We start from the raw sequence: 18,650 nt of genomic DNA on the forward strand, positions 1-18,650 counted from the left end.
TTTCAACGTAAAGCTCTGGGCTTCCACGGAAATATTATCCAGGTATTATTAAAATAATCACTCCCCACAGACACACATTAACTATGCCTTTGGAAATCCTATCTCCTGAGCTCATCTCGGAGCATTCGCCAAGCCTGGCTTCGTGGTATTGGAGAATAGTATCACTGTGTGGAAGGATGACCCACAAACACACTTTTGTGTGTGGGGGGGACTTTTTTCCCAAAGCGCATTAACCGAGCAGAAGCAATGGATCCTAAAATATTATCATCCTTACAGCAAACTAGGCCATATGCAGTAGTTTAATACTATTGCTGAATGCAGGTACTCAGTGAATCCACCGAAGTAGGAGTATTCACTAACAGTACTGCAGAGCTCAATGAATAGCAAAGCGATTAGTGAATTATACATTTTAGTGTGTTCTTTCATACCACCTGTGTTATCCTCTGACTTCTTTTGTCTTCCTTCATCTATCTGCTCTCAGACCAACATAGGTTCAATTCTGGCAGCAGTAAATCCCTATAAGCAGATAGCAGGCCTGTACGATGGCGCTGCTGTCGACTTGTACAGCAAACATCACATGGGGGAGCTGCCTCCTCATATCTTCGCTGTGGCCAACGAGTGCTACCGCTGCCTGTGGAAGAGACACGACAGCCAGTGTGTTCTCATCAGGTGAGTCCTGCAAATTTATTGGCTGCACTATAAATCTTGAGAGCAGAATATGAAATAAGGAATATCGTAGTCTTCCTTTGACCTTTGCAAAATAGGTACTCCTATCTGAAAAATGTTCTCTTGCATTTCCCAAAAATACTGTATGAATAGACATAGTAAAGAATACAGTTGACCAACTGAATGCAGCACCGTTGAATCACAGCAAGAATATCCTCGGTTCAAATCTTTTGGTGGAGTTTGCATATTCTCCATACCTGCGTGGGTTCCTGCAGTCATGTTAGGTTAAGCAGTGGCTCTAAAGTTTCCGTACATGCGAGTGTGATTGGTTACCTGTCTCTCTGGGTTAGCCCCGTCCTGATTCTCACCCTGTGAGATCAGCTCCCGCATCCCTGAACTGGATACGCAGTTAAGAAAATGGATGCATGGAGAGATTCAAGCAGATCCGTTTATGTATCTTCTCTGTTTTTTGCATGTTCAGTGGGGAAAGCGGTGCTGGGAAGACGGAGAGCACCAAGCTGCTGCTAAAGTTTCTTTCAGTGATGAGTCAAAACTCAGCAGGTACTCCTCCTTCAGAGAGGACAACCAGGGTGGAGCAGGCCCTCGTCCAGAGCAGGTACTGTGTAAATGCATCTCCCCAGGTGCAAGTCATTATTTTAATGTTTAGGTTATTTGATTTTTAAATTAAAATTATTTGCATGGTAAGATAAAAAAATTTGTTATGAGCTTACCCTCAAATACCAGTTCAAACTCTCCAAACAGCTTGTGGCAATGGCAGTGATGTTAACCTAATTCAGCTTCAGACATTATTAAATAATCTGGATCCACATCACCGTCACTGCAGTGTGTGCTCACCGGATACATTTTAAAGGCTTCTTTATAGTAACAGATTTGCTTGATTGTCTTTATCCTTTCTGTAGTCCCATCATGGAAGCCTTTGGGAATGCTAAAACAGTGTACAACAATAACTCCAGCCGCTTCGGGAAGTTCATACAGCTCCACTTTTCCCAAAACGGAAACATCCAGGGAGGTTGCATCATTGATTGTATCCTTCACACAGTAAATCAACTCTCACATACTATAAAGATAGTATTTTGCGCAGATGATCGAGTCGCTGTAACTTTTTCCTTAACTTTGAGCTATCAGACTTGCTGGAAAAGGTAAGCTTATATTGTGCTTGTGATACAGTCAGTATCTTCAGCAAGTCTTCTTCAATGACACCAGTGTTTAAATAAGTAATCGGAATAACTCGTTCAGTTGTAAAGTACTTGTAGCAGTTTTTCTAATCACGCTGTCTTTCCAAGAACCGCGTGGTCCGACAGAATCCTGGTGAGAGAAACTACCACATCTTCTACGCACTGTTAGCAGGGGCAGACAAGGACCACAGAGGTTGGTTTTTAGTCTGTGACTGACTATGATACCCATATAAACACTTCTTTAGTGAAGACATATGACTGCTATGTGACTGCTATCCTGAAAATATGTACTTTGGGGCATCTCTACAGCTACCTCTGAAATAACGTCTGTGTTGTCCGTTTGAAGTGTTTTATTACATCTACTTTGTCCGTTTCTGTGTCACAGATATGTACCTCTTGTCTGAGGGTCCTGAGTCGTATCACTACCTGAGCCAGTCGGGCTGCGTGAAGGACAGCAGTCTAGACGACAAGCAGCTCTTCAACAGTGTGATGGTGAGGATGAAAAGGACTCTTGTACATCATTTGTTTCCCCTCCAGGGGGCGCTGTAACTCTTTTTCATGAGTCAGAGACCTCGCTTCCATAGAACATGAGCCTTGGGTGAACTTATTATTTGGCAATCTCACATTGGGTCTGGTTTGTAGGTGGTTGCATGTTAATTAATGAATTTAATTTGTTTTAGGATTCCTTATTGTGGCACATCTGTGTAACTTTGTGTTGCAGGAAGCTTTGAAAGTGATGGAATTCAATGAGGAGGAGATCAGGGACGTGTTCAAGCTTCTTTCGGCTGTCCTCCAGATGGGCAACATTGAGTTCATGACTGCCGGTGGAGCTCAGATAACTTCCAAAGGAGGTAGAAAAAGAAATTAATACCAAAATCTTAAAAGATCTGGTGGTGTGTTAAACTTTATGTACATGTATCAATTTGTGTAGAACGCACTACTGAATATTTGGTCTGTTGTTGCTTCATTTACTTGCCTCAAAGTTGAGCTCGGTGCACTTAGTAATGCCAGTGGTTACTTTGCGTGTCATTGGTATCCAAGGTGTCGAGTTTCAGTCGACAGTCTCTGGGCACCACAGAGTCACTTCCTGAGTGTGTGCTCTTGATGACACATTCTCAATGTGAACCATATTACTGAAGCTTGGAATTACACAGATTAAAAGCAGTATAAAAACCTGGAAATGCTCTAACTCTATGGTAAAAAAAATAGGCCATCCACTTTCTTCTGCTTATCTAATTCAAAGTCAGGGTATGCAGGAGGAGCCACTGTGATAACCACCCCACCACTGTGCCTCAGCTAAATAAGCTAAACTGTGTAACTGGGTGTTACACTTGTATTTGTTTATTTATTTGCTGCTTCTTTTCTTTTGTTGATTCCTTTATTAGACTTTAGTGAAAGGGGAATTTTTGTATGAAAAAAAAAGATCCAAGCAGTGGTTTTAGTACTGAAAGCAAATGCGCAAGCTATGCAGGTTTTATCAAGCAGTTTAAAAAAAATTCCAAAATAAACTCAGTCCAATTGTTTCTGGTGAAATTTCCGAAGTAGAGAACTGGGTTATCAGCGATTTTGGACGGCTCTGCAGTATTCCTCACGGCCCTGAGTTTGACTGACATTGTACCAGCACACAGAGCACCAAGCAGGCTGTAACATGAGCTTCAGGCTCCTTTGTTTGCTGTGTCCGACCTCTTTTCCAAAGAACCTGTGAACTACGGTGACTGCCAACACTACAGACTTGCCTGCAGAGTAGAGTTTCCTGCAGATGGTATAGGATTGCTGTGTATATGCCACATCTGTTGTTTAACATGAATAGGAGTCACCTGAACTGTTTGCGTAAGTGATAGATACCCTGTGTACATCTGTGTGTGCTTGTGTTTGTTTCAGTGGTGAGTAACGTCAGCGAGCTGCTCGGCCTCGACTCCTTCCAGTTGTCAGAGGTGTTGACCCAGCGCTCCATGATCCTCAGAGGAGAGGAGATCTGCTCCCCCCTCACTGTGGAGCAGGTAACAACACATCCAGCCCAATTTCCCCCTCTGTTGCTCATTACATGAATCACACAGTTAACACGGAAACAGAAAAGAAGCACTTGGACCTCACTTCCCAGAATTCAGCGTATAATTTTAAGTTCAGGCACCATGCTCTGTCAAGAATCTTAATCATGCAGTGGATCCATATCTGTCCTCGCCCCTCTCCTTCTCCTGTCCTGGTGACACACTCACACACACAATTTTCTCTGACGCGCTCCACCACATGCCTTTCCAGATCCCCTTGCGTGACTCCCAGCCATTTCCTGCTTTTTGTCTGCCAGATTTCAGGCACAATAAAGCCATCGTGATAGTGATCTGAGTCAAAAGCACAATAGAACCAATGACTGGTGGTGAAGTAAGAGTCTTCTCCTCTGGAGGCAGTGCAGCCAGGCACTGAGACGCTGGCATAAATATCCACTTGTGTCTCCCTCAGCTTCAAATGTCTGCGCTGACATCTGTAATACTGTAAACATTGCACAAGTTTTCATCTGCATGTGTTGTGCTTTTCACCATATGCCACAAGAACACACATGCCACAATCCCTTCTCGGCTGGGCTCAACCCATCGGCCCACTCACGCTCATAAATGTCAGCGAATATGCAGGGAGGACCTTTATTATTATCACCGGGACACGAAAGCTACAAGAAAGCTTTTCATCAGCAGACAAAGAGTCTTGTGCTGTCACCCTGCTGCTGCTTGTTCTGCCTGGCCTTTGAAGCAACTTGCCTCTTAATAGAGTTCATTATTCCAGACCTAGAGTCGGCAAGAAAGACCTCTTCTCACAACAGCCAGGGGTCACTCCCCCTCACAACTTCCAGCAGTAGACCCCCACCCCCCACCCCTTGTCGTGGACAAGCAGCCATTCTTCTCACCCCCGTGACGGAGATCCTGGAGCCAGCAGCGCTCTGTTCGCTCCCAGTAGTCGTACAAGGTGACCGGGCATGATGGATTACTGAAAAGCCCAGGAGCATTGTGGCTCTGAATAAAGTACACACGGCCGCACTCTTGTTTTGTTTTTAAATCAAGCACAATACCTGTCGAGGAAGTGTAGCTGGCAAGCTCAGGCTTTGTATATTCATACACAGGCTGTAAAGCTTCCTCAATGGCAGCTGGAGAAAATTACCCTGGACTCAAATGTGGATGGGAAGTAGATTTTCGTTGTTGTTCACATTGTAGCATCTGTCCTACGAACCACGGAGAAGTAACGTGTCAAGTTATTAATTATGTTCTTTTCATGTTCTTCTGTGGAACTGCGTGTAGCTCACAGGACTTCTCATCAGTTTTAGTTTGAGTAATGATTTGGACAGTTTCATTTTTAGTTTTTACTTGTGAATTTATGCCAAGCTCAAGGCCTGTAGGCCAGAACCAGGCTGCTGAAGGATCCAGCAGACTGGATCCAGAGTGTAAAAATTGCAGAGGAGCAGGGTGTAATTTTGAAACTTTTCACTATATTTTAGAAGGAAGCATTGTGTTTACGTTAAGAATGAATCCTTCATGAGAGGCTTTGTCCGACCTGCTAATTTCATCCTAAGCCTGGGGGCTGACTCATCGGTTTCACAGCCTTACTAATGACAAAGACATTACACCGAAGTAAGATGCAAAGGCCAATGAGTCCTGTGGATGTGTTTTTGTGAACTGGGACAGTTTCCTCGAAATGACAGCACGCTGGCTTAATGTGGAAACACTGAGACATTCTTATTTTTCTTAGGACATCTGAGACTGTTCGTCATCTGTTTTGTAAATGGATGGTTCATTTAACTTGAAGGTTTTTAGAATGTACTTCTTTGTCATTTTCAGGGGTCTGGCCAACAAGTCCGGCCTGTATGTGCTGTATGTGGGCCCATGAATGCACAAAGCTTGACACCAAGAGTTTAGCACATGGCCTCCGTCAAGCCTCTTACTGAAGTAAAAGTGCCAACAATTCAGAAAAAAGCTAAATACATTTAAACTGTATCAGTAATTATAGATCAGTTTTCTGCTCTGAGCACTCAAAGCACTTTCAACTACAAACCTCATTCAGCTATTCACACACACACACTCATACAAGCACTTTTTATGTAACGCTCATGCTCCAGTGGATGCATCAGGGGCACCTTAGAGTTCAGTATCTTGCCCAAGGATGCTGCAACATGTGGGCTGTGGGAGCTTCCAGTTAACAAATGACCCGCTTTACCTCCTGAGGGATCGCTGTGAAGATCTAATGTGAGAGAAATGGACCTGAAGTCAGAAAAAGGGGCACATGTTCATTCTTTCTATGTAAAATCTTACTTTTATTAAACAATAGATGTCAGATAAGCGTTGTACCGAAAACAAAACATCAGCTCTTTCTGAAATTTAGTGGAATGGAAATATAAACTACAAAGCAGCTGAAATAAATCTCCAAGTGAACTTGGATGCCTGCCACCATGAGCCTCTTTCTGCCAGGTGGGCTTTGGGATTTTTCTGTAGGTGTCATTTCCTTTAAAAGAAAAATACTTAAAAAAACAAATAAACTTTTACGCTTTATTCCAGTTTGCCGTTGTTTTCACTGGATTTTTCTAATGTTACAGTGCAGTGCGTCACTCTGAAGATATTTGGGTGATAAAAAACACTGACTGTTGTGAAAACAGACGTCTTCTCAACTGCAGACAGACGCTGACATAACACACCTTTGTCTTCAAGCCACTATTTGTTTTATGGAACTGAGGCCTCACACACGCTATCATTCAAGCAGTCCAAACATATCTTTTGTTTTTAACTTCTTTAACCGCCACCTGATAGAACCGATGAAATGTTTACTGTGTGGTCATAAATGCTGTGTTTAGGGTACAGTTTGCAAAGTTTCCTTTTTCCCCCTCCTTTTTATTTATGCCTGACGTGGTTTCTGGTACGCCCTCCATCTCTTTTTCCCTGATCTGTAGGCCGTGGACTCGCGGGACTCGGTGGCCATGGCGCTTTATTCCCAGTGTTTCTCCTGGATCATAATGAGGATCAATCAGAAGATCAAAGGGAAAGACAACTTCAAGTCCATTGGCATCTTGGACATCTTTGGCTTTGAGAACTTTGAGGTGAAAGCCCCAAAAGAATCAAATCCTGGTTTAAATCACCAGATAACTTATCTTCTCTGGTGCATTGTGAGAATACCAACACAATGACTGTTCTATCAAAGCATTTTGCTACATTTTGCATTTCTTCCTTATCTGTGCTCTTTTTAGTCACGTGCATTTGACAAACATGAGTCACATCTGCGGTAGTAGCACACACTTGCACACACACACTGAGAGTATTACACCTTTTTTAATACTGATAACGAGACCTGCAACATTAGAGTTTTAACAATTTCCTAGAACAACAATATGCCAAGAAAATATCCCCCACACCATTACACCACCACCACCACCAGCCTGAAGCAAGCTGATACAAGGCATTATGGAGCTATGCTTTCACGTTGTTTATGCCAAATTTTGATCTTACCATCTGAATGTCATGGTAGAAATCAAGCCTCATCAGACCAGGCAACATTTTTCTAATCTTGTGTCCAAATTTGTTGAGCACACACAAACTGTAGCCTCAGTTTCCTGTTCTTAACTAACAGGAGTGACTCAGAGTGAAGTCTTCTGCTGCTGTTTGACTTGTTCTGCATTCAGAGATACTCTAACCCTGCTTTAGTTGCTTTACTATCAGCTTGAAGCAGTTTGACCATTCTCTTCTGAGAGTACTACCACTCACTGAATATTTTCTCTTTTTCCCACCATTCTCTGTAAATCCTAGAGATGGTTGTGTGGGAAAACCCCAGTAGATCAGCAGTTTCTGAAATACTTAGACAAGCCCGTCTGACACAATAAAACCATGCCACTTTTGAAGTCACTTAAATCACCTTCAAGTGAATTGTTTGACCTTCAGGGGGTCATCCTGACCATGTCTACATGCTTAAATGCACTGAGTAACTGTCATGTGATTGACTCATTAGAAACATGCGCTAATAAGCCGTTGAACAAATTAACTAAATAAGGTGGCTGGTGAGTGTGTGCTTTTATTTGATTTTAATCTCAGAGAGTATACTGAAAGCATGTTCTTCCATTGTGTAGGTGAACCGGTTTGAACAATTCAATATCAACTACGCAAACGAGAAACTCCAAGAGTACTTCAATAAGCACATCTTCTCCCTGGAGCAGCTGGAGTACAACAGGTCAGAAACCTTTACATAGTTTAACATCATACATGGATGCATACAGTGGAAAGAGCAGACAGCGCAGACACAGATGGGGATGGGGGTTGAGCCTCTTCGTGATCATACCGGCAAACTGCCAGACGTTTGGAAATGCCTCACTTTCTCCCGCAGCCAGTTGTTTTCTGGTACAATAGGCCAGCAGCCTGGACATGGCTCATTTCATCACATGCTCACACTGGATAATGCTGCCATTGTGTCTTCCTGGTTGTTGATGTTTATGTATACATGGTGTGTCTGTCTGTGTGGGTGTTTGTCTTCACAGGGAGGGGATCCAGTGGGAAGCCATAGACTGGATGGATAACGCTGAGTGTCTGGATCTCATAGAAAAGGTAACAGACAGTCAGACCCTGACAGAGCAAAGTCATCACCAGGACAGACCGCTAACCACCAGCCAGAGCGGGGCTGACCCAGACGCCACACTGTGCTTACACTGACTCCCATCTCGCAGTCTATCATTATATAGTCTCATTTTGCATGTTGTTTGCACAGTAATGTACACTAGTCAGCGGTTAGAGGTATGGTTAGAGTAAGGCATGAATTTGTGTTATTTTACCACCATACTTATAATGACGTTAAAACTGAGCCTCTACATAAGTGTTTGAAAGATTTCTGGTTTAAAATCACAAACTTGGCAAGTTTGGAGGAAACACTACACTACAACTACTTCATCCCTACATATCTGTCTGATTTTAGTTCATTATAAGACATGAAACTACTCTGCTGAGCGCAGTGCCTCCTCTCTCTTTCTCAATTAAAAAAAGCATATTGAATGAATAACATTGCTGTTTCCTGTACGTATTGTTATAGCTGCCAGATGTGCCCCAATGGGATTACAACTAGTTCCATCATGACTTTGGTGTGTTTCAAACTCTTTGCTCTCTCTCTCATTTTGTCTGTCTCCCCTTTAGAAACTGGGCATGTTGGCTCTTATCAATGAGGAGAGTCGCTTCCCCAAAGGCACCGACTACACCCTTCTGGAGAAACTACACAGTCGACACGCAGTGAGTCCACACGCACACGTGAAAACCTACATGGCTCCTTTACACACTCTATCCCTCCCCGATAGACAGCAAAGCCATAAAAATGACCCATATCCGCGCACCAAAGCTTCTTAACCCCAGCTGGGGAAATGCCTTCACCGCCCACCAGCTCAGACAGCCTCAAAGAGTTAAACCTCTGTCCTGGCTGATGAATCGCCTGTTGCATTGAATGTCTGAGCAGCACTCGTACACACCCCCGGGCGCTCCGGCACATGAACACAATAATACTGAAATGTGATCAGCCATTCTCTGGGTCTGACCAGCATTGTGTGCAGGAGAAAAGAGTTTTCTATGGCTGACGGAAAAAACAAGAACGATACAGAGCGAGACTTAAGAACCGCATGACCTCGCCCTGAGGTGTTTGCTTGGGTGCGGATCCGTGTGTAATGAAGTTGCAAACAGCGTAAATGAATCAACACATGTAAACGTGTACGTTGTATTTTTTTGATAAATTTGTTTATTAATTAGTTTGTAAACCCGGGTTCTAGTATCTTCAGCACAATAGATAGAAACTCATTATATACAGTACTGTGAAAAGTCTCATGACCTACCCTTCATTTCTTTGTATTTTGCTTCGACGCACCCAGACTTTCGTGTATTTTATAAGTGGTCTTGAGCAATAGTTCTCCAGGCTTTCTGAAGGTCATTCGAAGTTTTCTTTGGACACTGGCTGCTTTTTACTCATTTTCAGTCCAAACTGACCTATGAATCATTTAAGAAGAAGAAAAAACCTACCTAACTCAGGAAAGAAAAAGTGTTGTGTTTACACATAACAGACAACTAGCAAGGAAGCAATTTAAAAAACTGTACCACAACTGTCATAAAAAGCACATGTGTTTCCAATTCTTAATTCGAAGGTACAAAAAATTGACAACACATAGTACAGTTTGACAGGCTCGTGCCCCGAAATAGAATTTTGGGATCAATAAAGAGCTGTTAGCCGCTTGGCTAATAGCTCATTGTTGCCCTAATTAAATACTGTTAGCAACTAGCATATCTTGTGCTAATGGTGGAGGACCTAGAAAAAAATCACTACCAATAGCAGATGAACAGTATCATTAAGAAAAATAATTAAGAAATAGCAAAAAAAGACCTGAGAGATTCATCTGGCGTTTCCGTTTATCCACCGACTATTCACTGAAGCCTCATTGGCAATGGTTTCAATAGAAGGTGGTAATTTTATCTTTTTTTAACCACTGTTCTGGTAGAAGGGCAATTTTACAATGGCTTTTAAAGGACTATAACTCTGTTACCATTTGTGCTAGAGACATAATTCAGTGGTTTATAGAAGAAGAGAATGCTTTTATGGGGATATTTGGTGTATCATAGTAACACAAAGCATTCACAAAGTACTGTAGTCTGAGCACAGATGTAAAACTCAGCTGTTACCATGTGCACGCCACATTATGGGGTTCCGTTTGTAAAGTGAAACATGCTGAAATTAACGGCAAAATTTTTCCACATTTAGCTCAAAACCTTACAAAAACATATTTTTTCGAGTAATTTTTTACAACATTTAGCAAAATATTTGTAACTTTTCATCAAATGTTAAATATTAAATCTAAATGTTAAATATTAAATCTAAATATTATATTTAAATCTAAATGTTAAATCTAAATGTTAAAAGTTAAATCTAAATGTTAAAAGTTAAATCTAAATATTATATTTAAATCTAAATGTTAAATCTAAATGTTAAATCTAAATGTTAAATATTAAATCTAAATATTATATTTAAATCTAAATGTTAAATCTAAATGCTAAATGTTAAATGTTAAACCTAAATGTTTAGGCTAATATGCAAATGTATTGTACGGATCAACGGAAATAACAAAATAAAAGCTTCCCGAAAACCTCCGGTGCAAAATTGTGTCTGTTCTCCCCGCCATGTGCTGCTTCACTTCTTGCCTACGAGCATGTCCAGCGATTTTGCTGGACATGTGCTGCAGCGATTGTGAAGTGGAGACTGCAGCTGCTAAGAGTGCACTACTGCTAAACCTTTGGATGGCCGACAAAACGGATCTTCCGATGTTTTCAACTAAATCGCCGGACGTGCTTTCTCATGGTCGGGTTATGGCTGAATTCCAGTGGAATGACGGTCCCGCCATAATAGACGTTCCAGCCATGTGTTCCAGCCCTAAATCTAACCTTATCTAACTATAACCTTATTCCTAACCTTTACTAGCAGTTAAATGACGTAAAATAGTGTTTTCCAAAGCGATTTTTAGAAAATGAACGAACATGTGTAGATTGAGTCCAAACGGTTCTCATGTGCTCTCCTTTTTCCGTTGCCGTAATTTAGGAACGTGTTGGGTACCCGAAAGCATAAAATGTTGACAATTTGTCACCTAGCGAAAATTATTACGCTTTGGGAGTGAGAACGTGTCTGACCACTACCGGCACACTTTTGCACCGGAGGTTTCCGGAAAGCTTTTATTTTGGTATTTCCGCTGATCCGTGCAATAAATTTGCATGTTAGCCTAAACATTTAGATTTAACATTTAGCATTTAGATTTAACATCTAGCATTTAGATATAACATTTAGATTTAAATATAATATTTAGATATAACATTTAGATTTAAATATAATATTTAGATTTAACATTTAGATTTAGATTTAAATATAATATTTAAATTTAACATTTAGATTTAAATATAATATTTAGATTTAACATTTAGATTTAAATATAATATTTAGGTTTAGATTTAAATATAATATTTAAATTTAACATTTAGATTTAAATATAATATTTAGTTTTAACATTTAACATTTAGATTGAATATTTAACATGTAGATTTAACATTTAAAATTCTGTTTTAAATATGAAAAGTTACAAATATTTTACTAAATGTTGTAAAAAAAATGACTTGTTTTGAGCTAAATGTGGAAAAATGTTGCCGTTAATTTCAGCATGTTTCACTTTACAAACGGCGCCCCATACCACATTACCCTAACTGTTTAACAGTCACATTAATCACATTAATGAAAATTAGGTGCTTTTGAGAACCCTGCCTTAAAGGATTAAACTGTAACTGTTTAACTGCTATTCATAACTAGGCCTTGTATTAATTTTATGTGTTTTATTTTGTTTCATGTGCTTTGATGTTATATTTGATGTTTAACTTGTCACATGGCATTTTATTGTCTCTGTGAATCCAGCGCACAGTGTCTTCTACTTAATCTCTTTATAACTACATGAGTGGATGTCATGATAATTTCTGTATCTTTGTCCTTTCTCTCCAGACAAACCCGTACTATGTCAAACCAAGAGTAACTGATCACCAGTTTGGCATCAAGCACTACGCTGGAGAGGTATTTAACAACATTTACACATACATACACACATGACACCAGCTTTTTTTTTTGCTTTTTTTTTTTTTTTTGCTCCCTCAATTGTTAGTTTCGGGGAAGTGAGGTAGCTGTTGGACGGACAGTGGGATCTTCCTGGCCAAAATCTGCTGCGGGATGTTGATGCCTGATGCCTCCTCCGCCGTCTTTTTCCCTGAGTCAGGAGAAACTGCTTTATGATCGTCTTCTCCTCCCTTTGATTTGCAAGATAAGGGAGGTCACTACTGATGTGAGTGTAGGAAAGGCCAAAAAGACACCAGGGCAGGGGAACAATTGCAGTGATTGAGTGGGACAGTGGATGTAATGTGGAGCAAGAGTAGAAAGATTCGCTTTCATATAAAGAATGGCTTTATGAAGCCTGCCTCGGACAAAGTCTCCTTAGTGCAAGTGGGGTGGCTCAGTCACAAGCCTGGCAAGGATGGCTATGGTAATGACCTGGTCCAGAGAAGACAGGCGCTGCCAGGGCAGCCAGTTGTTCTCTCTCTAGACAGTATACTCGCCTCTCTGAAAGCCCTGTTTGTTATTTGAAATGTTGCTGAGGTTTCTGGAGGAAATCGTAGCATCTTCCCACAGATTAGATAATTTGCTCGGTGCCAGAGAAAGACAGATAATTTGAAAAACAGACGGAAAGTTGTCCAAGAAAACTTAATGTCTGATATTTAAGCTTTAAGTGTTTATTGATAGTCCAAATGTATTCAGTTTGTTACTGTGTGCAAACATATTGCATTAAACTGTAATTCCTCCAGACAAATCTAATTTGCTTTAGAATCACGAGACCACCCCTGGTTTACTGTCTGAGTTAACGAACCTGAAATTGAGTGACGCAGAGAGCGTCCTATATGAGATTATTCCATTAAATCTGCACTGGAGTGTAATTAGTGTGTCTGCAACAAACATAAACTCTGAGTGTATCCCTCTGGATCAGGGTGAGCTTAGGAATGCCGCGGAGCTGAACGGGACACAACAGGTGACGCCCTCGACTGAGCTCGACAAGTCACCCCCACCGCCACCTGCTCCCTTATCTTTATTTACATCAAGCCTCAAACGCATATTCATAGTCGCTGTAAATCACTTGTGTCGCATTCGTGAGCGTAGGACATGCAGTGCAAAAGTTTACTTTGATTTTTAAAGTTACGGGGCAAAAGTCATAACTTGTTCCCATCCACAGTGCATTTAAACAGCTGTATTCATCTTATTTCTTTGTATCCTAACTCCTATGTCTCCTATGCTGTTCTTCAATCTAAACACGCTCAGTCTTTTTGGTTTTCATTTCCTCAGGTGCTCTACGATGTGCGTGGAATCCTGGAGAAGAACCGAGACACCTTCAGAGATGACATCTTGTTCATTCTCAAAGACAGCAGGTGAGTAGGGCACGCTCTTTTCCTTTTTTATTCTGAATGCACACCTATGCGATTGAGCTCATGTGTTTACATTCACGTGCAGGCTTGACTTCATCTACGACCTCTTTGAGCGTGTTGGCAGCAGAAATGGAGATGAGACCCTAAAAATGGGCACGGCCCGACGCAAGCCCACCGTCAGCTCGCAGTTCAGGGTGAGACTGAAGCTCCTCAGACCTAAATATCTCTCTCAGTTCTACGCACATGACGCCGTGATTGCGTCATTACACTAACAATGAGCCAGTTGTCTCCCAAATACTGCTGTGTGTGGTGATCACTTAACCCTTAACACTACACTTTTTATATTGGCATGGTGAGTGCAAGTGCAGCGGCGTAAATGCAGAACAGAAGGTTGAAATCCTGGAGACACAGATGGGGAGGAGAATGCCGTATGTGTACTTGATCTGCAGTAGATGATGGGTGATGGGCTGTGTGAAATATGTTGTTGTGAGCTGGGCTGCGGGTGGAGGAGGGGGTGGAGTGGAGGACAGCTTAGCATGCTCTAACTGTAGTGTGGAGGGAAGGAGCGGAGAAGGATTTGGCAGGCTGCCCTGGCCTACAGTTCCCAAAGCCAGGGGATTAGGGTTGATGGCTGGGCAGAGAGGGGCCAACCAGGGGCCAATCACACTCAGCTCTGCCAGGCCAGGCCTTACTGGAGACAGTCTGTCTGAGGCAGGAAGGAAAATGAACCTACAGGAGTCTGTGAGGTTCAGGGGTCCTCGGAGTGTGGCTTTGTATATATACATTTGTGTCTCTTATGATAAATGTGGGAGTTGAGAAGTACCAAAGAACATTTACTCAGTACTTTTACTTATTACACCAATACCTTAATAACAACCCACTTATACTTAGCAGACAAAGTACAGAACAGTGAGACAAGTGTTTATATTTTTCGGCAGACTTAAAAAAACAAACAAGCAGTAATATGCTTTTGTGTTTGATGCTTTTCAGGACTCTCTCCATTCCCTGATGGCCACACTAAGTGCCTCCAACCCCTTTTTTGTACGCTGCATCAAACCTAACATGGACAAGGTAAGTCACGTCATTTTTATTCATCGCATAAAAAAGAAAAAAAAAAAAGTTCCTCTCAAGGTCAGCGCCTGTGGAGGTAAATCTCCTTGGTGTTATTCACTGCTTGGGGTTAATATTTAGTCTTGTTGTGTTTATGTTCTTATGCCTCCCACATCGCGATCGCACTTTGCCTCAAAGTCATTTAAATGATCCGTATTGAAAAGTTATTTCTTTTTTTTCCAAGTACAAGCGTTCATAAGTAACAAACGTTGGTGCAAAGGCTCTCATTGTACTTCCTCAAATAAAAGGGCTGTGTACCAGCACATTCCTACCACTTTAGCCTCTTTGCCAGAGGTCAGAGGTCAGTACTGGCCACTCCAGCTGCAGCAGCTTGGCTAATGCTCTGCTGATCTGGCTGCACCAGTGGAATGCCAAGATAAGATCACATAACTGTATTTGCGTTCCAGCTAGCGGGGTATTTATTTACTACTCCTATGCTCCCCTACTGCTCTTTACCACAAAACTGCAACCTGCTTCTTAATCTGTGTTATGGTTTATTAGATAGTTGGAGTGTCAGTTATATCAGCTTCTTTGTTTTCCTTGTGAATGACTGTGGTGTAATCCAGGGACATTCTCCTTCTTACTGTTATTATTGTACACAGAGCCGTGGTTGTCCTTCCTTCACTACTCTTTACCTCCCACTCCATATACATCATTCCACAGCTTCTTGCTTGCTTGCTTGGATGGAAACTACTCTGTTGTCTGTTTTTCCTCACCCATCTGCTTTTTTTTCTGCCTTTCTGTCTCATGTGTCCCCTGTTCTCATTGGCTGTCTTGTATTCCTTTACCTAGCTTTGGTTGGTCAAGATGGAACAAGCCGGGCCTCTGCTAATCCTACAATATGATGGCATGGCATGCACAATCCTCTGACATGATTACATGCATGCAAATGCATCCAGACACGCACACACCAAGAATGTATTTATGCGATTTCCATGCTCCTGCTTTTCTTAGGATAAATGTCACCGAGGCAAGGGTCAGCTTGTTTTTCACTCAAGCAAGTCAACATTTCGTACCTTTTTCAAGCCGCCTAAATCCTCCGTTAAAGAGCAGAGTTCAGAGCGCGGAGGGCTGCCCTTTCACGTGTGTGTTTGATTATGAGCACGAGCACATGCAAAGCGTGTCTGTGCCTTTGTAAGTATGCCTGTTTCCATGCGTAGTAGCATTAGCCTGTAATTAGATTGACACATCGAGGAATGCTGTGGTCGTGTGGGGCTTATCCAGCACTCTGTGCCCTCTGGGTGATAAATGGCCTTCGTGTGGAGAGCAGTGATCAGGCAGCTTGTGTAGAAGGGCGGCAGACATCACAGATCCTTTTTGATAAGTAGGTCGGAGGATTACTGGTAACACAGAACTGTGAACAATGAGGCTGATTATTCCTCAAAGAAAAGGCAACTCCGTCTGGTTATGTCTTGCTCAACACTGTTCGGGTTTCTCTCGCCGGTGGTGTGCGCTTTCCTTTTAGTAACCTGATTGTTAATGTAAAATGATAGTCCTCGCCATGGTAATTTACTTTTTAGTTCAAGTTTAACTCGACTCAGCAGTAAAACTGTTTGACTAGGCGTGCCTGCAGGTTTTAGCTGCAACACATTTTGCACTACCTACAATAAGGAAGGTTATATATAGAACGCACAACAGGAAAAAAATGGCATCAGTATTCTAAACACTGATGTCTTACTGTTATTATTTGACATGAAAAACATGTTTTGTTGTTTACCAAATACAGAAGGCCAACCAGTTTGATCCTGACGTTGTCCTGAACCAGCTGAGGTACTCCGGGATGCTGGAAACTGTAAAGATTCGCAGGGCTGGATTCCCTGTCCGGAGAACCTTTAAGGACTTCTATAGCAGGTTGGAAAAATATGTGCACACAATAAAACTGGGATAATTGGCTAAATATTGTAGTCGAAAACTATTTTTAAAAAATCAGGAAAGAAGATTTGTGCTGTATGCTTTTTTTTTTTCTGCAGGTATAAGATGATCCTGACAAACAAAATCCGCTCAGAGGACGAGAAGGAGAGTTGCTTAGAGCTTCTCACACTTCACAACAAAGACAAGAAAGAGTGGCAGCTGGGGAAGACAAAGGTGCAGCACGCGTTCACACATGGACTCACTTATACACATGCCCAGACTTGTTTATGTCACTTAGCAGTATGTGGCACTGACTTTAACTTATGTCCTGAGATCTTTCAGTAACCAGAATCACTAAGCCAACCCTGCCCCTACCAGTAATCTAAATTTTAATTGATATACCTAATATTATGCAGAAAGAATTTTAATGTTTTACCTTGTGAAGATGAGCTTTTTGTTACCAAAATAGGAGGTGAACCCCCACACCTTATCTCAGGCCCCACAGTGTATTAAATACAGTACAAATGCATGCACACAGACACAACTGGGCAGCCTGACGGATTATATAAACTGCCACTCTGTTTTTCTTTTTCGAATGACTCTCCAGTACACACCTCTGTCAGCTACATGCTCTGATAGCATGCTCAAAAAACAATAAATCGCCATTTGATACTTAAAAAAAAACCACTCAGTTCCCTTAAGATGAAACAGTGCACTGAAAGGCTTCACTCAGTAATTATCTGGGAGCGAATCTTTCCCAAGAAGTCGAGCTGCTGTCTTTCCCGAGCTGTTAATGTGTACCACAGTTGCTGTGACTCATGTCACAAAGATTTTTCTGACCGGTTGTGGTCAATCTACGGCTCTCTTGTTGACAACCGCAGAGTTACTCGGCCGCTCCTAAAAACCCTGACACTGTTACTGTAACTGTAACCGAGGGGCTTACAGTAATCCTGAGGCGAACTTATTGTAGCTAGCAGAGCGTTAGCCTCGACACCGACTGAGTTGCTGATTTAATAAACTAAACTGCAAGCAGTGTGATTTCGAGGCGGACGGCGCTGGTGAAATGTTGCAGCCAAGCAGAGCTTTGTAGAACGTTACACATCATGCTTCATCTTAGAAAACTTATAACAGATATGATTGTTGGCAGCACAGCATATCGATGGCCGTCCTTCCTTTTCTGCTCTCATTTTCCAACAATCATCAATCCCCCCACTACCAACAGACTGCCCCTTTTTTCCATGCTATCACTGAATGATTAACCTTTAATGACTTTTTTGAACTGGACAGTAAAACCTGTGTTAATACTCAGCATGAACGCGTCAGTACTGCGACAAGAAAGGATACAAATAAAGCAGTTTTTGTGGAGCTCTTTCAAAATCGGCTAAATCCACATTCGACTTCCTGCTTTAAGTTGTGGTTCCTGCGTGGCTGTAAAAATCACTGAGACATTTCGGATTTGTTGGTTTCTTTTTGGACACTTTTGTTGTAATACCCAATTTGGCTGGCAGACTATGAATAGTGTCAGCTGCACACATGGCATGCTGTACATCAAGACAGAAAATAATTGATGCGAGCCACATTTGGTTCCTTTTGAATTGGTCCATAACCACTAATGTGCACATGCCAATCTATATTAAATTTCTTGCACATGCACACAGTATACATCCCCGAAGTCACCATGCGGGTAAAGCTTCCCTTCTGTGATCAGCCCTTTGACCTCTGGCTGCCGCTGCTCACTTCTTTGCTCTGCAAAGCTTATCTACACATCGAGGGCGAAGGGAAAAAAAAGGCTAGTTTCTCAAAGCAAAACCCAAAAAGACATAGTGCGGCTGAGTACGTTTCATTTTGT

General features: G+C 41.8%; 1 protein-coding gene across 2 annotated transcripts in view; it reads left to right on the forward strand.

Moving 5' to 3' along the window:
- Positions 1 to 18,650, forward strand: part of myo10l3 (myosin X, like 3) — a 61,881-nt gene that overhangs the window by 27,124 nt on the left and 16,107 nt on the right. For both annotated transcript variants that reach the window (XM_080903411.1, XM_080903412.1), the window contains exons 4-21: positions 482 to 669; positions 1,148 to 1,282; positions 1,587 to 1,711; positions 1,813 to 1,826; positions 1,971 to 2,055; positions 2,248 to 2,354; positions 2,584 to 2,713; positions 3,744 to 3,862; positions 6,787 to 6,933; positions 7,954 to 8,054; positions 8,359 to 8,425; positions 9,005 to 9,097; positions 12,378 to 12,446; positions 13,761 to 13,843; positions 13,926 to 14,034; positions 14,831 to 14,911; positions 16,677 to 16,801; positions 16,921 to 17,035. In XM_080903411.1, coding sequence (XP_080759537.1) covers positions 482 to 669; positions 1,148 to 1,282; positions 1,587 to 1,711; positions 1,813 to 1,826; positions 1,971 to 2,055; positions 2,248 to 2,354; positions 2,584 to 2,713; positions 3,744 to 3,862; positions 6,787 to 6,933; positions 7,954 to 8,054; positions 8,359 to 8,425; positions 9,005 to 9,097; positions 12,378 to 12,446; positions 13,761 to 13,843; positions 13,926 to 14,034; positions 14,831 to 14,911; positions 16,677 to 16,801; positions 16,921 to 17,035 — 1,893 coding nt within the window. The remainder of the gene's footprint in view (positions 1 to 481; positions 670 to 1,147; positions 1,283 to 1,586; positions 1,712 to 1,812; positions 1,827 to 1,970; positions 2,056 to 2,247; positions 2,355 to 2,583; positions 2,714 to 3,743; positions 3,863 to 6,786; positions 6,934 to 7,953; positions 8,055 to 8,358; positions 8,426 to 9,004; positions 9,098 to 12,377; positions 12,447 to 13,760; positions 13,844 to 13,925; positions 14,035 to 14,830; positions 14,912 to 16,676; positions 16,802 to 16,920; positions 17,036 to 18,650) is intronic.

The sequence above is a fragment of the Rhamphochromis sp. 'chilingali' genome (genome assembly GCF_963969265.1).
Source record: "Rhamphochromis sp. 'chilingali' genome assembly, chromosome: 14".
Taxonomy (NCBI): Eukaryota; Metazoa; Chordata; class Actinopteri; order Cichliformes; family Cichlidae; genus Rhamphochromis; species Rhamphochromis sp. 'chilingali'.